This window comes from Mobula birostris, chromosome 24 (genome assembly GCF_030028105.1).
Source record: "Mobula birostris isolate sMobBir1 chromosome 24, sMobBir1.hap1, whole genome shotgun sequence".
Lineage (NCBI taxonomy): Eukaryota > Metazoa > Chordata > Chondrichthyes > Myliobatiformes > Myliobatidae > Mobula > Mobula birostris.
In genome coordinates, this window is record NC_092393.1 from 57,722,968 (window position 1) to 57,745,329 (window position 22,362).

At 44.3% G+C, this 22,362-nt stretch overlaps 1 protein-coding gene across 2 annotated transcripts in view; it reads right to left on the minus strand.

Moving 5' to 3' along the window:
- Positions 1-22,362, minus strand: part of LOC140187369 (protein kinase C alpha type) — a 314,906-nt gene that overhangs the window by 175,460 nt on the left and 117,084 nt on the right. For both annotated transcript variants that reach the window (XM_072242638.1, XM_072242640.1), the window contains exon 3: positions 21,606-21,688. In XM_072242638.1, the coding sequence (XP_072098739.1) occupies positions 21,606-21,688 (83 nt within the window). The remainder of the gene's footprint in view (positions 1-21,605; positions 21,689-22,362) is intronic.

Consider the following 22,362-nt stretch of genomic DNA (forward strand, 5'->3'; position numbering starts at 1 on the left):
TTTGAATTCCTTGGTGTTATTATCTCGCAGGACCTGTCCTGGGCCGAGCACATCAGTGCAATTACGAAGAAGGCAAGGCAGCACCACTAACTTGCGCAGATTCGGCACGACATCCAAAACTTTTGACAAACTTCTATAGATCTGTAATGGAGAGTGTACTGACCAGCTGCATCACAGCCTGGTATGGAAATATCAATTCCCTTGAATGGAAAATCCTACAAAATGCAGTGGATACAGCCTGGTCATTCATAGGTAAAGCACTCCCCACAATCGAGCACATCTAAATGAAATGTCACAGGAAAACAGCATTCTTCATCAGGGACCCCCACCACTCTGGACATCCTCTTTTCTCACTGCTGCCAACAGGAAGGAGGTACAGGGGCCTCAGGACTCAACACACCAGGTTCAAGAATAGTTATTATCCCTCAACCATCAGGTTCTTGAACCAAAGGGGATCATTTCACTCAACTTCAGAGAGTCATAGAAAAATACAGCACAGTAAAAGGCCCTTTGGCCCATCTAGTCTGTGTCAACCCATTTAAAATGCCTTCTACCAATAACTTGCACCAGGACCATAGGCCTGCAATGCCCTATCCTCCATGTACCTACCCAAACTTCACTTAAATGTTGAAACCGAGCTCATATGTACCACTTGTGCTGACAGTTCGTTCCACACTCACATGACTCTGAGTGAAGTAGATTCTCATGTTCCCCTTAAACTTTTCACCTTTCACCCTTAACCAATGACCTCTCCTTGTAATCCCATCCAATCTCAGTAGAAAAACCCTGTTTGCATTTACCCTAGATATACCCCTCATAATTTTGTATACATTTATCAAATCTCCTCTCAATTCTAAGGAATAAAGTCCCAACCTATTCAATCTTTCTACACAACTCAGGTCCTCCAGACTCAGCAACATCCTTGTAAATTTTCTCTGTACTTTTTCAACCTTATTTAAATCTTTCCTATAGGTAGGTGACCAGAACCACACTTATTACTCCAAATTAGGCCTTACCAATGTCTTATATAACTTCAACATAACATCCCATCTAGTCCTTTTACAGTATGGGAGTCCCAGTCAGTATGTGGAATGTTAAAATCACCAACTTTAACAATCTTATGCTTCTTTCAACAGTCTGAGGCCTCTCTACAAATTTGTTCCTCTAAATCCCTCGGACTGTTAGGTGGTCTGTAACATAGACCCATTTACATGGTCATATCTTTCTGATTGAGCAGACGAGACCAATGGAAGGTCCAACGGTCAAGAAGGCGGTCTCTGCAAGTGTCATGGAACGTGTAGAGCGGGACAAGACACAGAAGACGTCCTGGTCATCCACTGCACCTAGTCCCATCTCCAGCCGTCTAGACTCTGTCTTGCCACTGGATCCAGATGGGAATTGGGAAGAGAGAGTGAGGCTGACGCTGCGCAACTCTCCTTCACTTAAATCCAAATCACGCGCTAGTCTCGACACCATTATAATGGTGTCGAGGTCCTCATTGACATCAACGATGGACGAACAACATCTTTCTCATTACCCAATTCCACCTATAACACCTCACTAGACAAGTCTATCCTGACTGAGCACTGCAGTGTCATCTTCCTTGGCTAGTAAAGCCATCCCTCCTCCTGGAATCTTTCCTGCTCTGTCTCATCTAAGACAACAGAATCCCGGAATATTAAGCTGCCAGTCCAGCCCCTCCTGCAACCAAGTCTCTCTAATGGATACAATATCATAATTCACTTGCCCCATTATTGAAATGTTCCCACAACAATGGACTCACCTTCAAGGGCTTATTTCAGGTTCTTGATATTTATTGCTTTTTTTTTTTTGCGTACCGCACAGTTTGTTGTCTTCTGCACTCTGGTTAATATGGTTATTATTCCATAGACTTATTAAGTATGTCCACAAGAAAATGAATCTCTGGGTTGCATATGGTGACATATATGTACTTTGATAATAAATTTACATTGAACTTTGGATAAGACATGGTGGTAGAAACAAGGCATCCTGAAAACATTTAACCTGACCTCCTGAGTTCCTCCTTTGGCTTTGGCTTACATCTCACCCCTTTCCTTCTCCTCATCACTGCCCTCTACTGCCCCTCCTCCCTCTCATAGTCATAGTTATACTTTATTGATCCCGGGGGAATCTCCCATGGTCCACTCTCCTCTCTCATCAGTTCCCTTCTTCAGCCCTTTACCTCCTCCGCCTACCACTTCCTACCTTCTTACATCACCACCCCCCCATCTTTGTCCTCACCCATTACCTGCCAGTTTGTACTCCTTCTCGTCCTATCACCTTCTTATTCAGGTTTCTACCCCCTTCCTTTCAATCAAGATAAAGGGTCTTGGCCCAAAATGGCAAATGTTTATTCATTTCATAGATACTGCCTGATCTGCTAAACTATTTCAGCATTTTGCGTGTTACAGCAGGAACACTTGGCAGCACACACACTGGGCTGTTCTACAAGGAGCTCTGAAAAAAAAGTTCTACCACTCTTTCCCATCCCACAGATTATGAAGCAAAGGGAACAGCAGCCCCAACCCTCCACCCCCACTGCACTGAGAAGCCCCACACAGTGCTACGAAAGACTGCTGCCATGTCATTGTCTCCCCAGCATGAAGATTCTCTGGTCAACTTCTCTGAAAATCAATAAACATTTAGCTGTTGGATTCACTCTGAGGAAGTTGGAAACTACAGGAAATTGCTACTGGCAAACTTCTGTCTCCTTATAGGCTGCCAAACAAAGGTCAATTTTATTGTGTCACTGCCTGTTCCCTAGAACAAAGAACCACAATACTGCAGCACAGGGTTATTAACAAGTAACAATAAAACTATCCTCAACAATTACTTGAATTTGGTATTGGGAAATGAACCTGGTCAGGTGTCAGATCTCTCAGTGGGAGAGCATTTTGGAGATAGTGATCATAATTCTATCTCCTTTACAATAGCATTGGAGAGAGATAGGAACTGACCAGCTGGAAAAGCGTTTAATTGGAGTAAGGGGAATTATGAGGCTATCAGGCAGGAACTTGGAATCTTAAACTGGGAACAGATGTTCTCAGGGAAAGGTATGAAAGAAATATGGCAAATATTTAGGGGATATTTGTGTGGAGTTCTGCATAGGTACATTCCAATGACACAGGGAAGTTATGGGAGGGTACAGGAACTGTGGTGTACAAAGGCTGTAGTAAATCTAGTCAAGAAGAAAAACTTGCGAAAGGTTCAGAAATCTAGAAGATTATAAGGCTAACAGGAAGGAAATCAAGGAGGAAATTAGGAGAGTCGGAAGCTATATGGACAGGAAAGGAATGGAGAGTTATGGGCTGAGTGCAGGTCGGTGGGACTAGGTGAGAGTAAGAGTTCGGCACAGACTAGAAGGGCCGAGATGGCCTGTTTCCGTGCTGTAATTGTTATATGGTTATATATTATATGGTTACATGGGGCCATGAGAAGGCCTGGCGGGCAGGATTAAGGAAAACCCAAGGCATTCTACAAGTATGTGAAGAGCAAGAGGATAAGATGTGAAAGAATAGGACCCATCAAGTGTGACAGTGGGAAAGTGTGTATGGAACCGGAGGAAATAGCAGAGGTACTTAATGAATACTTTACTTCAGTATTCACTATGGAAAAGGATCTTGGTGAGTATGGTGATAACTTGCAGTGGACTGAAAAGCTTGAGCATGCAGATATTATAAGAGGATGTGCTCGAGCTTTTGGAAAGCATCAAGTTAGATAAGTCGCCGGGACCGGATGAGATGTACCCCAGGCTACTGTGGGAGGTGAGGGAGGAGATTGCTGAGCCTCTGGCGATGATCTTTGCATCATCAATGGGGACAGGAGATGTTCCAGAGGATTGGAGAGTTGCGGATGTTGTTCCCTTATTCAAGAAAGGGAGTAGAGATAGCCCAGGAAATTATAGACCAGTGAGTCCTACTTCAGTGGTTGGTAAGTTGATTGAGAAGATCCTGAGAGGCAGGATTTATGAGCATTTGGAGAAGTATAATATGATTAGAAACAGTCAGCATGGCTTCGTTAAGGGCAGGTCGTGCCTTAGAGCCTGAGTGAATTTTTTTGAGGAGGTGACTAAACACATGGATGAAGGAAGAGCAGTAGATATAGTGTATATGGATTTCAGCAAGGCATTTGATAAGGTACCCCATGCAAGGCTTATTGAGAAAGGAAGGAGGCAGGGGATCCAAGGGGGCATTGCTTTGTGGATCCAGAACTGGCTGCTCACAGAAGGTAAAGAGTGGTTGTAAACAGGTCATATTTTGCATGGAGGTCGGTGACCAGTGGTGTGTCTCAGGGATCTGTTCTGGGACCCATACTCTTCGTGATTTTTATAAATGACCTGGATGTGAAAGTGGAGGGATGGGTTACTAAGTTTCCTGATGACACAAAGGTTGGAGATGTTGTGGATAGTGTGGAGGGCTGTCAGAGGTTACAGCAGGACATTGATAGGATGCAAAACTGGGCTGAGAAGTGGCAAATGGAGTTCAACCCAGATAAGTGTGAGGTGGTTCACTTTGGTAGGTCAAATATGATGGCAGAATATAGTACTAATAGTAAGACTCTTGGCAGTGTGGAGGATCAGAAGGATCTTGGGGTCAAAGTCCATAGGATGCTCAAAGCAGCTGCGCAGGTTGACTCTGTGGTTAAGAAGGCATACGGTGCATTGACTTTCATCTATCGTGGAATTGAATTTAGGAGCCGACAGGTAATGTTGCAGCTCTATAGGACCCTGGTCAGACCACACTTGGGAGTATTGTGCTCTGTTCTGGTCGCCTCACTACAGGAAGGATGTGGAAACCATAGAAAGGGTGCAGGGGAGATTTACAAGAATGTTGCCTGGATTGGGGAACATGCCTTATGAGAATAGGTTGAGTGAACTTGGCCTTTTCTCCTTGGAGCGACGGAGGATGAGGGGTGACCTGATAGAGGTGTATAAGATGATGAGAGGCATTGATCGTGTGGATAGTCAGTGGCTTTTTCCCAGGACTGAAATGGCTGCCACAAGAGGACACAGGTTTAAGATGCTTGGGAGTGGGTACAGAGGAGATGTCAGGGGTAAGTTGTGTTTTTTTTTTAAACACAGGGAGTGGTGAGTGCGTGGAATGGGCTGCCAGCAAGGGTGGTGGAGGTGGATACGATAGGGTCTTTTAAGAGACTTTTGGATAGATACATGGAGCTTAGAAAAATAGAGGGCTATGGGTAACCCTAGTAATTTCTAAGGTAGGGACATGTTCCGCACAACTTTGTGGGCCGAAAGGCCTGTATTGTGCTGTAGGTTTTCTACGTTTCTATGTTTTAAGTGCAGCGCCAACAACTCAACAGCATCTTGATACCATCTAGGACTGCCATTCCACTGACTGTGCAACACATTCAATCCCTGAACACAATGGCTGCAGTGCACAGCATCTACTAAACACCCGGCAGTTAACATCCGAACCTGCCAACGTGAGGTTTACGGACAGTAGACTCGTCAGTACACAGTCATCTCAAGTTTTCTCTCCAAGCACATGATATAGAGTCAGAAAGTCATTGAGCATTAGAGTACAGATGCAGGCCCTTCGATCCATCTAGTCCATGCTGAACTGTTATTCTGTCTAGTCCCATTGACCTGCACCTGGATCATAGCACTTCAAACCCCTCCCATCCATGTACCTACCCAAATCAAATGTTGAATTGAACCTGCATCCTCCATTTCGCTGGCAGCTCATTCCACACTCTCACCACCCTCTGAGTGAAGACATTTACCAAAAGGCTCCCCTTAAATATTTCACTTTTCACCCTTAACATAAAACCTCTAGTTCTATTTTCACTCAGCCTCAGTGGAAAAAATCCGCTTGCATTTATCCTATTTATACCCCTTCATCAAATCCCTCCTACACTGCAAGGCATAAAGTCCTAATTAGTCAATATTTCCCTGTAATATCCTTGTAAATTTTCTCTGCAACTCTGACTTGAGTTTATATTGCTACTCTCTCAATCATTGTTGTATCAAAATCATGGAATATGCAGCCACAGTTCATGGTTCAATAGTTCAATTTAATATCAGAGAATGTATGCAGTATACAACCTGAAATCCTTACTCTTCTCATACATCTACGAAACAGAGAAAAAACCCTCAAAATATAAATGACAGAAAAACTTTAGAACGCCAAAGCGTTCCCCCCCCCCCCCACACACACACACACACACTGCAGCAAAAGACCATAAGACATAGGAGCAGAATTTGGCCATTTGACCGATTGAGTGTACTTTGCCATTTCATCATGGCTGATCCAATTTTCCTCTCAGCCCCAATATCCTGCCTTCTCCCCATATCTCTTCATGCCCTGACAAATCAAGAATCTATTCACCTCTGCATTAAATATACATAAAGACTTGCCTCCACAGCTGCCTGTGGCAAAGAATTCCACAAAAGCATCAAACCCTCCCCCCCCCAAACTACCCACCATGCAAGCAATAGCAAGACCCCAGAGACCTTGATCTAGAGTCCATCAAGAAGATCAAAGGTCAAAAGCTGCTGTCCATCCCAATACTTCAACATCTCAACAGGCCCTCTTTCTCACTAACGAGGAGAGAGAGATACTGCTCCTGCAGCAGGAGGGGAGACTGTTTTGATGTTACAATCTGCAGCATCGCTTATTTGAGTTCCCATGACTAGAGAACCATCTGTTGAGAGCATCTTCAATAGAAGGTCTACAGATATTCAAGAAGGCAGCTCACCAACACTTCTTGAAGGAAAACATGGATGGGCAATAAATGCTGGCTGTGCTGTGAACGTCCAGTTTCCCAAAATGAATAGAATAGAAATTTCCAAAGGCTACCCTTCCAAGATGTTTGATTTTTCTCAGGAGCAAAACACCTGCCATCATGTTTCATGGCACAAACAAGCCCAGAGAGGTCTATAGCCAGTGCAGTAGTCACACAGTAGCATTGTGGAAACACAGCTGCCAACATAAGCACAGGAAGAGACCACAAAATACAACATAATGAAGCATGGGTAGAATTATTATTAATGAAGCTAACCACGGAACCAATATGTGCCAGGGTACTGGGCATCTCCAATGCCCTCCTCTAAGGATAGTCAAAGTATTGATTTAATGAGCCACCTAAAATATGGCACTCTGATGGTGCAGCATTCCCTCAGTCCTGTGATGTGTCCAGTCGCTTGGATTCTCTGGCCACTTCTTCACTAGACATTGGAGCAAGATTAGTTCATTTGGCCCAGAGTCTGTTCTGCTATTCAATCAAGGCTGAGTTATTTTCCTTCTCAACTCTGTTCTTCTGCCTCCTCCCCTTAACCTTTGATGCCCTTACTATCAAGAACCTATCAACCTCTTTTTCAAATATACCAACAACTTGTCCTCTACAGCTGTCTGTGACAATGAGTTCCACAGATTCATCATGCTCTGATGAAAGAAATTCCTCTTCATTTCTGTTCTAAAAGAGCATCCTAGTATTCTGAGGCTTTGTTCTCTGCTCCTAGACTCTCCCACTATTGGAAACATCCTCTCCACATCCACTCGATCTAGGCCTTCCAATATTCATAGGAAGAGGTACAGTCGATGTTTCGGGCCGGGACCCTTCATCTAGTCCTGACGAAGGGTCCCGGCCCGAAACGTCGCCTGTACCTCGTTCCACCAGCATTTTTTGTGTGTGTTGCTTGAATTTCCAGCATCTACAGATTTCCTTGTGTCTGCATCTTCCAATATTCAGTAGGTTTCAATGAAATTCCCATCATCCTTCTAAACTTCAGTGAGTATAGGCCCAGAGTGATCAAATGCTCCACATATGTTAACCCTTTCATTCCTGGGATCATTCTCATGAACCTCCTCAGGGCCCTCTCCAATGTCAGCACATCCTTTCTTAGATGAGGGCCCAAAACTGCTCACAATACTCCAAATGAGATTTGACCAATGCCTTATAAAGTCTCAGCATTACATCCTTGCTTGTTTTAATTTTGTAGTTCTCTCGAAATGAATGCTAACATTGTACTTGTCTAGCATCTCAACCTGCACGTCTCTGAAATGCACAGCAGCAGTGTCAGAGCAAGCCTGTGGTTGAGATTCCTTCCACCCTGGAGCAGAACTCTCAGAGGCAGGGAAGTCCCTCATCAGTCCTGGCCAACATCAGCATGTTAAATGATCACCTCACTGTCTCTGGCTGTGCAACCAAACCACAAACTGAACATTGATCGTTAACCACAGAGATCATTTGCAAAGTGCCTGCCACTTCAATATATCAAAGTAACGTAGTTCATTACTGCTTTTGGCTTCCCATTAAATCCACTCAACAGTTTCATAGACTGTCCACCTATCCAGCAATGAAGCCCCCACACCCTTTCAGGCAAAAATAGGCAGCACAGCAAGACTCCTGGTAATGCAGCTGTGTCATAGTTATTGCTGTCGGTCACTGTCAATTGTCCCTTGTTCAGTGAGTTGGAGGGGAACTGGGGACATGTTAATGGGAGACAGGGTTACTGGGCAAGAAGTGGGTGAGTGGGTTGGATGAGATTGCTCTGTGAGTAAAGGTTCAAAGCACCAGGTGGCCTCTTTTTCTGTCCCAAGAAAATATCAAAATAATGAGAAAATATCCTTTTGCACTAGGATTTTCACAAAAACCTTTTCAAAGTTCAAAGTAAATTTAGTATCAAAGTACATATATGTCACAATATATTACCCAGAGGTTTATTTCCTTGCAGTAGAACAAAGAAACAATAGAATCAATTTTTTTAAAACTACACACAAAGACTGACAAACAATATGCAAAAAAAAAGACATACTGCAAATATACAATAAATAAATAATAGAGAACATATGTTGTAGAGTCTTTGAATGCGAGCCTGTAGGTTGTGGAATCAGTTCACAGTATTAGTTGAGTGAAGTTACTCACTCGGCTGATGGAGCTTGATGGTTGAAGGTACTAACTGTTCCTGAAGCTGGTGGCGTTGGTCCTGAGGCTCCTATACCTCCTTCCTGATAAAAGCAGTGACAAGAGAGCATGGCCTGGATGGTGGGAATCCCTGATGATGGATGTTGCTTTCCTGTGACAGTGGTCCTTGTAAATGTCACAAATAAAATCACCTAAAGCAACTTATATAAGTCCCTCGATCCAGGACTTATCTGCATCTAGAGTCAGGAAGCGAGCAAGCAGCATCATTGTAGACCCATCACACCCTGGACATCACCTGTTCCAACTCCTTCCTTCTGGTAGGCGCTTTAGATCACTGTATGCCCGGACAAAAAGGTACAAGAACAGTTTCTTTCCGTATGCCATCAGCCTCATGAACACTTGAATTTTAGTCTATTATAAACCAAGTCCACCTGTACATACACAGGTATACCTCATTGTATATAGTTCACAATTATTTGCACTATTGTTTTGTTTGCTTTTTGATTCTGTACAGCGACAGCTCAAGGAAACCCGCATCAAATTCCCTGTATGTATCCACATACTTGGTGATAATAAAGGATTCTGATTCTGATTTGGTTACAGCCTTACTGCTTCTGTGGGAATTTGTTGCTATAACTCCTTCAAATCAGGCAATATTTCAAAACTCATTGACTCTGAGATTTGAGATATTGAGGTCAAGCTGGTGTTGTAGAAGTGAAAGTCTGCCTTTATTCTGCAGTACTGAACAGCACTCAGTATGTCAAAATGAATTATAAAAATAAATCCGAGCCTCTTGCGTGTTGATATAAACGTCAAAGTATTTCCAATGTTGACTCAATGCGCAAGAATCTGAATTAATCAGAATCCTCCTCCTTAGGTTCCTTGCCATACACTTTGCTAGAAGGGATAAAGGGGAAAGAATTCAGAAATCAGAGATGCAAAGGAACTTGGGATCCTTGTGCAAGATTTCCTAAAGGTTAACTTGCAGGTTGAGTTGGTAGTGAGGAAGGCAAATACAACATCGGCATTCATTTCGAAAGGGCTAGACCATAAAAGCAAGGATTTAATGTTGAGTATTTATAAAGCACTGGTCTGACTGATCCGGGGAACGAAAGGGTGAACGTATAAGGAGTATTTGATGGCTCTGGGCTTGTACTTGCTGGAGTTTAGAAGGGTGAGGGGGTCTCATTAAAATCTACTGAATATTGAAAGGCCTGGGTAGCGTGGACAAGGAAAGTATTTTTTCAGTAGTAGGAGAGTCTAGGACCAGAGGGTACAGCTTCAGAATAAAAGGATGTCCCTTTAGTAAAGAGATGAGGAGGAGTTTCTTTAGCCAATGGATGGCGAATCTCTGGAATTCTTTGGCATAGGTGGCTGCAGAGGTCAAGTAATTGGCTATATTTAAAGCAGAGGTTCATGAGTTATTGATCAGTACGGGCGTCAAAGGTTATGAGGGAATAATAAACAAGCCATAATTGAATAGTGGAGCAGACTTGATGGGCTGAATAGCCTAATTCTGCTCCTATGTCTCATGGTTTGCACATCTCCTAGACAAAGCCTGATGTCCAAGTCTTGCAATGCTCCAAAACCTTTGCCAATATGAACTGAAGGACCAGAGAGTTAAAGCTGGAAAATGGCCCTTCAGGTCCCACACCAACTGTAAAGCACCTATTTGCAAGAATCCTGCATCAATCCCAATTTTCCCACTCACCTTCCACCTTCCCCCTTCCCCCACCATTCTCCCGTCACCCACTTATAATAGGAGTAGTCGGTATATTAACCCAGAATTCCCTGGCACGTGGAAGGAAAGCCAAGTGCAGAATACCTGAGAGAGAACATGCAAACTCCACACAGACAGTCCCCAAGGCTGCAGTGCTAACTGTTGTGCTGTATCTCAGAAAGATGAGCCCTAAGTGCAGAGCCAGGGCTCCAGGGAGAGATGGAGGTGGAGGGAAGGCACAGCAGGTGAAAGATGTGCAAAACCAACCGCAAGCCCAGATCCAAGACCAGTCCTAACAAATTTAAAAAAAGGTCTGGGGGGGGGGGGGGGGGGGAGAAAACCTGCAGGTGCTGGAAATCCAAAATAAAATCAGAAAATCAGGTGTACAAGATGATAAAAGGCACCGCCAGACTTCTCCCCAGTGCAGAAATGACTAATACCAAGGGGCATAATTTAAGGTGACTGGCGGAAAGTATGGGGTGGTGGAAAGTACTGTACTGTATCGTTCTATATTCTAAAACAACCGCAGGTGTTGAATTCATGCTTCAGGTCAATGGCCTTTGATCAAAGAGGGCAATGAGCAGACAGGTATAGTTTTCATTGCAGAGAAAGTGGGGGAGGAAGAAGAAGGGAAGGGAAGCAATGAGACAAAGACCAACTAAACCCAATATATTCTGACGTTGGTGCGGCACATGCCTCCTCACCACCATTAATCTTTGTGAAGAGAGTAATGAGGAAGGGCAGAGAAGGTCAAACACAGTGCTACAACTGTAAAATGCAAAATATCTGAAACAAAAATACTCATCAGGTCAGGATGCATCTGTGGAGGCTGAGAACTAGACCTCAAGTTACAAATCAAAGACCTCTTGCATGATGACTGCTCAGCTCTAACATAAACAGGAAATGCTAGTTATGTGAAATTGCTGAATTCAGTATCAAATCCCAAGGGATGCAAGAATGCTGAGTCGAAGATGAGATGTGCTTCAGGCTCGAGTTGGGCTTTGGTGGAACAGCACAGGAGGGCAAAGTCACTGATGTGGCTGGGAGCAGAACAGAGAAGTCATGTAGAAGGCAATCAATCTCTGTTTGGCTTCTTCAAAGTAGAATGGACCATATAAACCGGTAATTGTTAAGTGATAATGAAGTGCTGCTATATCTGGAAGATCTGCTAGGCTCAATGGATCAAGTTGAAAATAAAGGACAGGTGCTGCACCTACTGTGTTTACTTAGGAAGGCAGTTGAGGAGGGCAGTGATTGGTGGGGATGGAAGAGAGATCCACAGAGGTATTGGGGGAGCAGCTGTAAGATCAGGGTTCAATGTCCCCCACTATCTGCAAGGAGTCTATACGTTCTTCCTGTGACCACTCGGGTTTCCTCTCACATTCCAAAGATGTGCAGGTTAGAGTTAATGAGTAACGGGTACATTATGTTGGCCCCAGAAGCACAGTGACACTAGTGGGCTGTCCAGCACAATCCTCACTAATTCAATTTGATGCAAATGATGCATTTCACTGTCGAGGTGACAAGTAAAGCTAATCTCTTTATAGATCACTTGCGTGTCCAGTGGTGGCATCTTGTTGAAGGCAAGAAAAATTACAAATGGCGATTGGTTGGATGTGACTATGGAACAAAGACAGGGTGAACCATGTCACGTTCTGGGTGCGAGCAGAAGTGTGGGAAGTAAATGACAGCTCTGTCAGTGACACTAGAGGGTAAACCATGATGAAAGAAAAAGAAGTTTATTTCAGAATCTCTGGCGGGAATGCCTGTTCTCGGAACAGATACAGATCTGGAGTAAGTGCGGGAATGGAAAGAATCCCTGGTGGAAGAGACCCGTGAGATAGAAATAGTCCAATTGGGCAAGAGAAAGGAGGGGTCAGAGATGACTTTTGTGAAAAGAGCAGGTTGGGAATTGGCAGCAGAGTTGGTGAAATTGTCTAGTTTCATACACGTGCCTTCAATGTACCCTGAAAACAATTCAGGGAGGCAGCCAGACTAGGACTGAGACTAGGATATGTGGAAGAGAGCTTCTATTCGTCTGACGAGGAGGCAAAAAGGAGCAAGATAAATCCGTTAGTTGACTGGTGTCACAACAACAAACTTGCACTCAATGTCAGTAAGACCAAGGAGTGGATTGTGGACTTCAGGAAGGGGAAGTCGAGGGAACACACACCAGTCCTCATCAAGGGATCAGCAGCGGAAATGGTGAGTAGCTTCAAGTTCCTGGGTGTCAACATCTCTGAAGATCTATCCTGGGTCTAACATATTGATGCAATTATGAAGAAGACATGACAGTGGCTATTGCACAGGGTCAAAGTAAGCTGCAGAGAGTTGTAGATCTAGTCAGCTCCATCATGAGCACTAGCATCCATTGTACCTAGGACACCTTCAAGGAGCAATATCTCAAAAAGGCAGCGTTCATCATTAAGGACCCCATCACCTTGGACATGCCCTCTTCTCAATGCTACCTTCAAGGAGGTGGTACAGGAACCTAAAGGAACACACTCAACATTTCAGGACAGCTTATTCCCTTCTGCCATCAGATTTCTGAACGAACATTGAACTCACCAATAACATCTCCGTTTTTTCTCTCTTTTTGCACTAATTATATATATTATTTTTTTACTGTCATTTATAGGTTTTTTATGTATTGCAACGTATTGCTGCTATAAAACAGATTTCATAACATTCACCAGTGATATTGCACCTGATTCTGAAGAAATGAAAATTGAAGGATTTCAGATGTGTAGCGAGGTAGAATTCTGGAGACTAAAGATCGCAAGGAAGTTTCATGTACCAGGGGCAGGGTGGGAGATCGATCCACTGGCCAACAGGAGATCCTCTATTTCAATATTACAGGTTGGAGGAGTTGGAGCGAGGAACAAGGTGGATGTTGGTACATAAGGAAAATGAGCCAAGCTCATTTGCCAGGGGTCATTTCTAAAAGCTAACACAGAACATTTATATTGATACAATAAACGGCGAGTTTTAGAGAGTCAGAATACCACAGCACAGAAACAGGTCATGCGGCCCATCTCGTCAATGTCGAACTTTTATTCTGCCTGATCCTATTAACCCACACCCGAACAACAGCCCTCGACACCCCTCCCATCCATGTACTTATCTAAACTTCTCTTAAATGTTGCAATCCATCCTGCATCCACCACTTCTGCTGGTATCTCATTCAAGACTCACCCACTCACTTCCCCCTCAGGTTTTCCCCTTAATTATTTCACCTTTCACCCTTAACCTATGACCTTTAGTTCTAATCTCACCCAGCCTCAGTGGTAAAAGCTGTTCACATTTACCCCAGCTATACCACTCAATATTATGTACCTCTAACTTCACTCCAGGAAATGAAGTCCTTACCTATTCAACCCTTCCCTATATCTCATGAAGTTAGTTGACAGAGGAAAGGGTTAACAGTTTCCATCCGACACAGCCTCTGCTGGCACATTTACAACTGACCTGTTGCTGCTTCCTGCCCTCAGACAGAACGTGACTGTTTCCAGTTCCATATGGCACAACTCTCACTCCTCCCGTCCCTAAGAGGGGCATCGACTAAACTCCAACACCTTCCTCGTCAGCAGTTTTAATGACCATGTTGGGCTTGGTCCTCAGCGAGTAGGGAGCGGCGGGTTCAGAAAGTGGCAAGTTACAGGGGGTAAACAACAGGAATTCTGCAGATGCTGGAAATTCAAGCAACACACATCAAAGTTGCTGGTGAACGCAGCAGGCCAGGCAGCATCTGTAGGAAGAGGTGCAGTCGACGTTTCAGGCCGAGACCCTTCGTCAGGACTGGGGGTAGTTGCCACGTGGATAGCTCACACTGAAAACTCTTCGCATGAGTGAGGTTTCAGATCAATGATTACATCGAAAAAGTGGGTGTTAGTGCAGACTTAAAGGAGCGGAGTAAATAGTTTTCAGGAAGTCACTTCAGAGTGTTCTAACACAGAACATACAGCACAGTACAGGCTCTACGGACCACAACTGTTCTGCTAGCCCTTTAACCTACTTTAAGATCAATCTGGCCCTTCCCTCTAGATAGCCCTCCACTTTTCATTCATTCATATACCTACCTAATAGTGTTTTAAATTTCCCTAATATATCTGCCTCTACCACCACCCTGGCAGTGCGTTCCAATCACCTATCACTCAAAGCCTGAGAAGAGTCTATTCATCATATACAACGGGAAAACACTAAATCCTTTTTCACCTTAAAGTTATGCATCCTCGTATCAGTCATTTTCATCCTGGGAAAAAGTCTGGCTGTCCACCCAATCTATGCCCCTTATCTTGTACAACTCTATTAAGTCACCTCTTATTGTCCTTCGCTTCAAAGAGTACAGCCCTAGCTTGCTCAAACTTTCCTCATAAGACATGCTCTCTAATTCAGGCAGCATCTTGGTAAATCTCCTCTGCACCCTCCCGAAAGCTTCCACACCCTTCCTATAATGAGGTGACCAGAACTGAACACAATACTCCAAGTAAACTCTAACCAGTTTTATAGAGCTGCAAACATTGAACTCAATTCCCTCAGTATTGAAAGCCAACACACCAAATACCTTCTTAACCACCTTATCAACATACAGCAACCACTGACATGGACCCCAATATCCCTCTGTTCCTTCAGACAGTTCATAAAACTATTTCTTTCAAATATGATTCCACTACTTAGCTGTGTGTGGTTGGAACCTGAGATTTACATTTTGATAGTGTGTTTTCAGGTTGATGGAGTGATCTGGCATTTTGCTGTCTGCGAGGGAGTTCAGTGAGGTTTGGAGCGGAGTGTGTGACCTGGAGGTCAAGAAGCTGGGAGATGGGTCATGAGCCCACGATTGACTCCATTTTTCACCGATCTCATCAATTAAAGCGTCGAGGAAGAATGAAATCAACCGGGACGAGAGCAGGAGGCAACCGGATGTTCAGTGCCATCTGTCTGCATTTAACCAGTCTCTCTCTCTCCCCCCCTCGCTTGCTGCTAACCGGAGAAAGGTGCCTGCATTTGACCGGTCTCCCTCTTCCCTTCACTCACTGCTGCAAGAACATAGTACCAGTGTCTTGGGTCTTGGGTCTTGGGCAAGGTTTAATTGCAGGTTGGACTGTGTAGTTCATGATATGATGTGCTTCTGGTTCCTCCTTTTTTTGTTATTTCTAGTTAGTGCAATTTTGATCAGGGCAGACTGGCTCAGTGGCCCACAGTCAATGAACGTCACAGCGCTAAAATGAACTGAACTAAACTGTGATTAACAGAAGTTTATTTGTAATCTTACTTTATATGTTTTATGTGAGTTATATGTACTGTGTTGTACACCTTGGTCTGGAGGGATATTGTTTCGATTGGCAGTATACACGTGTAAAAAAAAAAAGGAAATTGCCTTTTAAACTCACGAGAGAGCATAGGCCATCAACTTTTTGCTGTTGATGTTTCTGTAGCAGGCAATTTCTTTTTTACGAGGTGGAGTTGCTAGCTCAACGCTCAGCCCAGCATGGATGGAAAGCGTGCCTGGGGAGCCAGCTGGGTTTGAACTCGGGAGCTTTCGCTCCGCAGTCCGGCACCGATGCCACTACACCACCAGCTGGCTTAGTATACATGTGTACATGATAATAAACTCGAGATGAACTTGAACTTGATTTGCCTAAGTCCCAGGAATGAACTGAGAAGAGTTACATTTCAAAGTTCCAGTTTCAAAATAACTTTATTAGCAAAATACATATATGTCACCATATACAGCCCTGAGATTCATTTCCTTATGGGCATACTCAGCAAGTTTAGAGAAAATTAACTAAAACGTTTCCCTCTCTCTGAGGAAAAAAGATGAAAAGAAACATTGATCTCAACATCCTTCACCTGGAATTGGTTACTGAGCCACTCATCTGTCAACAAAGATGCAAGAACTGGAAGTGTGGCTAATGAATTTTAATGTTCACTTTGATAACCATATTTGGAAGAGGTCTTTATCATTAGAATGTCTGAAAGCCAGTAATCATTGCTCATTGTGCTTTGAGAAGCCTGTAATCTCAGGCAGTTATTATCTGTGCTTCATTACAGGTGACAGTCCTGAGATCACCCGCAACTCACATTCAGTCTGAGCACTAATGGGAAAATATTCAAAAGAGCCTCCATGTCTGTGACACAAAGCCATGGAGAGACACCGGAAATCTTGCATCCTTTACTTGCTTGTCTCAAGACTGAACAGTTGCTGTTCATTGTGGCACATTGCGTGTCAATCTTGCTGTTTTTTCAGCATCTGCCCATTTTTTTTTAATATATGAGGCTAAGTTGCTAGCTTGATGCTCGACCCAACATGAATGGAAAGTCTGCAAGGAGCCAGCCGGATTCGAACCCGGGACCACTCGCCTTGAAATCTGGTGCAGATACGACCACACCATTGGCCAGCTTAAGACTGAACAGCGCAAACAATGAAAACATTTATTCTTTATTCTAAATTCTCTCTGATTTTAGGAGCAGCCGAGAGTCAGAGTCAATTAGATCGCTAAGTCTAGAGTCACACACAAGCCAATGTGGCAGGGGTTCCAAGTATCATTAGAGCAGCAGATGGGCTTTCATCAAGAACACACTGTATTAATTGGTCACTGTTAATGAAAATAGCATTTAAATCATGAATTCATTTCACTTGCCGAATTTGAATCTTCAAAGTGCTGTGGTAGGATTGGAGGAGACAATCATTAGCTCAGAGCTCAGACACAAGAACATAGAAGACAACTCCAAAGTACAGACCCGTCAGTCCGCAATGTTGTGACAAGGTCAGTAACCCTTCCCGACCACATGGCCCTCCATTTTCCTCACATCCACATGCCCAAGAGTCCCCCAAGTGTCCCTAATGTCTCTGCCTCTACCACAGTGGTTTCACGCATCCACCACTCTCCGTGTAAAAAAAATTACCTCTGACATCCTGCCCGCAAACTTTCCTCCAAGCAGCTTAAAGTTATGGCCCCTGGTATTAGCCATTCCCGTCCTGAGGAAACATCTCTAGCTGTTGTATCTACGCCCTTGTCATCTAGTACATCTCTATCAAGCAAAGCTAGTTCAATCCTATTTATTGAGCTTTGCTTGGAGGTGCTTGACCTCCGCTCCACTGAGTGCTTCTAACTCATCAAGTGCTAATATTCAACAACAATTTGTAATCATATGGCAGCTTTTAAGTGAAAATTCCTGACCTACTTCACACTGTAACAATTGCAGAGACTGCAAAACAGCCACATTTACAAACAGGGCAAGTGCTGTGTGGTTTAAATGGAGTGTAATTGTTGGCAGAAACTCAGCAGCCGTAATACCTCGGATTTTTGGAGGCAATTGCAAGGAGAGCTGCCACATTCATCGTCAAAGACACCCACCATCCAGGCCATGTTCACTTCTTGCAGCTGCCATCAGGCAGGAGGTACAGGAGCCTTAGGTCCTATACCACCAGGTCCAGGAATAGTTATTACCTCTCAACTATCAGGCTCCTGAACCGGCGTGGATAACTTCACTCTCACTCATCTCAACATTGCACTGACTCCACAACCTACAGATTCACTTTCAAGGGCTCTACAACTCACGTTCTCAGTATTATTGGCACGATTTGTCCTCTTTTGCACATTGGATGTTTGTCAGTCTTCGTTATGTATAGTTGTTCATAAGCTCGATTTCATTTCTTTATTTTCCTGTCAGAGTCTGTAAGAAAATGAATCTCAGTGTAGTATATGGTGACATCTACAGTACTGCGTAAAAGTCTTAGGCACGTATATATAGTAAGGGTGTCCAAGACTTGTACACAGTACTGCATTTGTCAACGTAGAGCTGAAAGCGAGTTTGTGAATCTGGCAGGAGCAAAGGATGTTGGGAATGGGGAGGGTGGGTTGCCGCGGGAGGGTGTGGGACACGGTGGGTCGTCGTGGGTTGCCGCAGGTGTGGGATGTGGTGGGTCGCCACGGGAGGGTGTGGGACGTGGTGGGTCGTCGTGGGTCACCGCAGGAGGGTGTGGGACGCGATGGGTCGTCGTGGGTCGCCGCGGGAGGGTGTGGGACGTGGCAGAAAAGGGGTGCCGGGGCAAGGGTGGCACTGGTGCAGACACACCCAGCTCTGAGCTGCCAGGCAAAGTTATTTGCTTCCAAGCAAGTAGTTATTGATCAGAATGTCTCTCTGGTTCTTCCTGCTCCATCCCCACTCCTTTCCCCTTTTCCCAACCATGATTCCCCTCTCCCTGCCCCCTTCCCACTCTCAGCCCATTATAGAAATCCATATCAGAATCAGGTTTATTATCATCACTCATATATGTCATGAAATTTGTTTACTTTTGCAGCAGCAGTCCAGCGCAATACATAAAATTACAGCAGTAGTGTGCAAAAGTCTTAGGCACCCTAGCCTAAGACTTTTGCACAGTATTCTACGTACTTTGATAATAAATTTACTTTAAACTTTGAGTTAATTGTCAGCCTCAGCTATTGGTCTGGTGTCACTTACAGCCCAGAATGGAAGATGGGAGCATTTTTCTGTTCCATTAGTGAATTAGTCAGGTATTATCAGGTATTTAATCAGATCTATTCAGAGGTTAAATGATACACAGCCACCAAATCACAATATTTAAAGTGTACAAGAATTATTCTACGAAACTTGTAAATGCAACATTAAAATATATTTGTCCTGCACAGGAGAAACCAGCTGGAAAGGAGTTCTAACTGGTGCTTGGGCGCAGCTCACAGCAGATACAAAACAGACCAAACACTACATTGTAATCAGTACAAAGTCTGCCAGTATAGTGTGCATGGAGAGCCTCTAAGATCAGCGAAGCAAGTTACTAAGTTGCTTGGAATTTTTTTTGGATTAAACGTGGATAAACAGGAACTAACACAATATGTGGAATCTTAAAAATGACTCCAGTATAGAAAACACATCCTGAGTCGTGGAAATTTTCAAAGTTTCGGTCATCGCCCAGGGCCTACAAATAACAAAACTCCCCTGCACACTTTACCTCATCGCCAGCCGTCCATTTGAAAATTTTAGCATCAGAAACACACTTGCAACATTTCCAGACAGACAAACCATGAGGGCACAGCAGTCACTTCCAGCGGCAATGGTACAACTCTAATCACTTCTCTAATTTATGGTTTGCACAGCAAAGCAGCTTCTGTGCATCAACCATATGACATAAACCAGAAGACACAGGAAAAACATTGGGGGAGGGGGGAGGAGGGGGGTGGAGGAGGAGGGAGGATGGGGGGAGGGGGAGGGGTGGAGGGGGGAGGGGGGGAGGAGTGGGGTGTGAGAGGGTGGCAAGATGGAAGATATGTGGGCAAGACTGTTATCTGGCCTGTTCCAAGAGACATCCACTGGCACCAGATTCTTGGGACAGCCACTTACTCATTGGTTATGAGGGCTCCTGAAGCCAGTTGAAGGAAAATGTGAACAGGGATTGAGCGTTGTGTAACAACTGTACAAGGTATTGGTGACACTACACTTGGACTCTGGTGTGCAGTTCTATTGCTCAGCTACAGAAGGATGTCTTTAAGTTGGAAACGGTGTTGAAGGTTGCCAGAGATGGAGGGCTTGAGTTGTATAGAAATGCTGGGGCTTATTTTTTTTACCTCTGTAATCTAGGAGGCTGAGAGTTGGTCTTATAATCAGAATATGAAATCTGCACAAGCACAGATAAGATTAATGTTCTCAGCTTCTTTCTCCAAGGTAGGGGCATTGGTTACTAGAGGACAGAGGTAAAAGGAGAAAAAGTTAAAAAAAAACCTCACAGGCAACCTTTCCCCCCACACTGAGGTTGGTGGCTATATGGAACAAGCTACCAGGGGAAGCCGTAGAGGTAGGTACAATTCCAGCGTTTAAAGGAGATTCGGACAAGTACACAGATAGGAAAGATTTAGAGTAGCAATTCGCAACTTTTTTTAATGCATGGAGCTTCACTGTTAACCGAGTGGTCTGTCGGCCCCAGATTGGGAACCCCTAGTTTAGAGGGATACTGTCCAAACACAGGCACACTGGACAAAGCTAAGTTACCTTCAGGTGGGAGGGTATGGTGAAATACAGCCATATGGCATGGAAATGGGCCATTCAGCCCAACTAGCCCATTCTGACCAAGTTGCCTCCCTGAACTTGCTCAGTGGAGATGAACCTTGTGCCAAATATGAACAGCAACTGACATACTTGCAGCTGTTTTGGGAGCTAGGGATGTGTTGGAGGAAGAACAGAGGTGCAGACATTTAGATTTATGAACAACTTAGATTACTATCCCGTGAAGTTTATGGCGTAAAGAACGTTTCACAAGTTGTTAAAGATCGTCATTAAAATGTCTGTCTTTGTCAGAGATAATAAATGCAGAGCAACTCAAACCACTTTTCCCAGAGCTGCCCAGAAGTCGATGCATCTACCCCTGACTTAATTGGCCCAAACTCACGCTATCAACAACCCTCCCCTGACCCTCACCATCAAACACCCCTCCCCTAACTGACATACTGGGTAGGTTAAGTGGTTATTGTACTTTGACCCATGATCGGGTTACGGTTAAATTGGGCTTGTCAGTGGTTGCAGTGCAGTGTGGCGCGATGAGCCGGAGAGCAGACTCCACACTGTGTTTCCAATTAAATAAATAGATAATAATCCTGTTTCCGATTCAATGTAGAGCTTTGGCGCCTGTGGTGCTGCTGAAAGCTTTTCAATACATCTGTGAAAATGGCAGCAAACTTGACTCTCGAGAAGCTGAGGAGTGCTGCCTTACAGATCTTCAAGAGGAGGGAACGGGAAGGTTGCGAATAAACGCAAGTCAGCAGTACATCCCTGTCTGCAGGCTGGCATATACGTGGGGTCCCGTCAACAGCAAACTTCAAGCGGAGAACCCACGACACACCAACATTCTCCAGAGAAAACTTTGACATTAACCCCAGTATCCGAGCAACAGGACGCTCCCAACCACACAGATACCCACGGATCACGAGTGGTCAGGTCCTGACCACAAAAGCCTCATACTCACGTCGGTATCGGGTCCTTTGTCTGCTCCAGGGCAGGAGAAGGTAACAAACTCATGACACCTCTTGTGTACCACGAAGCAGCAAACTGAACAGGAGAGAAGCAAAGAGAGACAGCGGTTAGAACAATCATGAACTGCTCTCTGCCAGATGACATAGAATAGTACAGCACGCTGCAGACAGACCCTTCACAACACTGATCTTGTGCTGATCTTTTAACCTACTCCAAGATCAATCTAACGCTTCCCTCCCACATAACCCTCCATTTGACTTTCATCCATGTGCTATCTTAGAGTCTCTTAAATGTCCCTAATGCATCGGCCTTTAACACCACCTCTGCCAGGGCATTCCTGCCATCCACCACTCTGTGTGAAAAAGCTCAGTTCGTGCTCCATGTGTTTTTGTTAACTTTTTGTTAAAATTATTTGTGCGATTTGATCAAGTTGCTTCAGTGCCGAACTGGCTCTGGATCATGGCCTGCAACCACCAGTACTCTGGAAAAAAATCAGTGAGTCAGGAAACATTTGGGGAGGGAAAAGGACATTTTACATTGTTGAGTCAAGATGGTTGCTTTTAGACATCCCTTTCTGACCTTTTGCCATTTTTCAACCTTACTGTAGAGATCATATCAACTGTGTTGCTGTCATGCCTCAGTGCCTTCTCAACTGTTTTTAAGAGACATTGATTCAAACATCACAAAATAAGCCCTGTGGCCATCCCATCTGTACCAACCATCAGGTAACCAGCTACACAAATCCTACA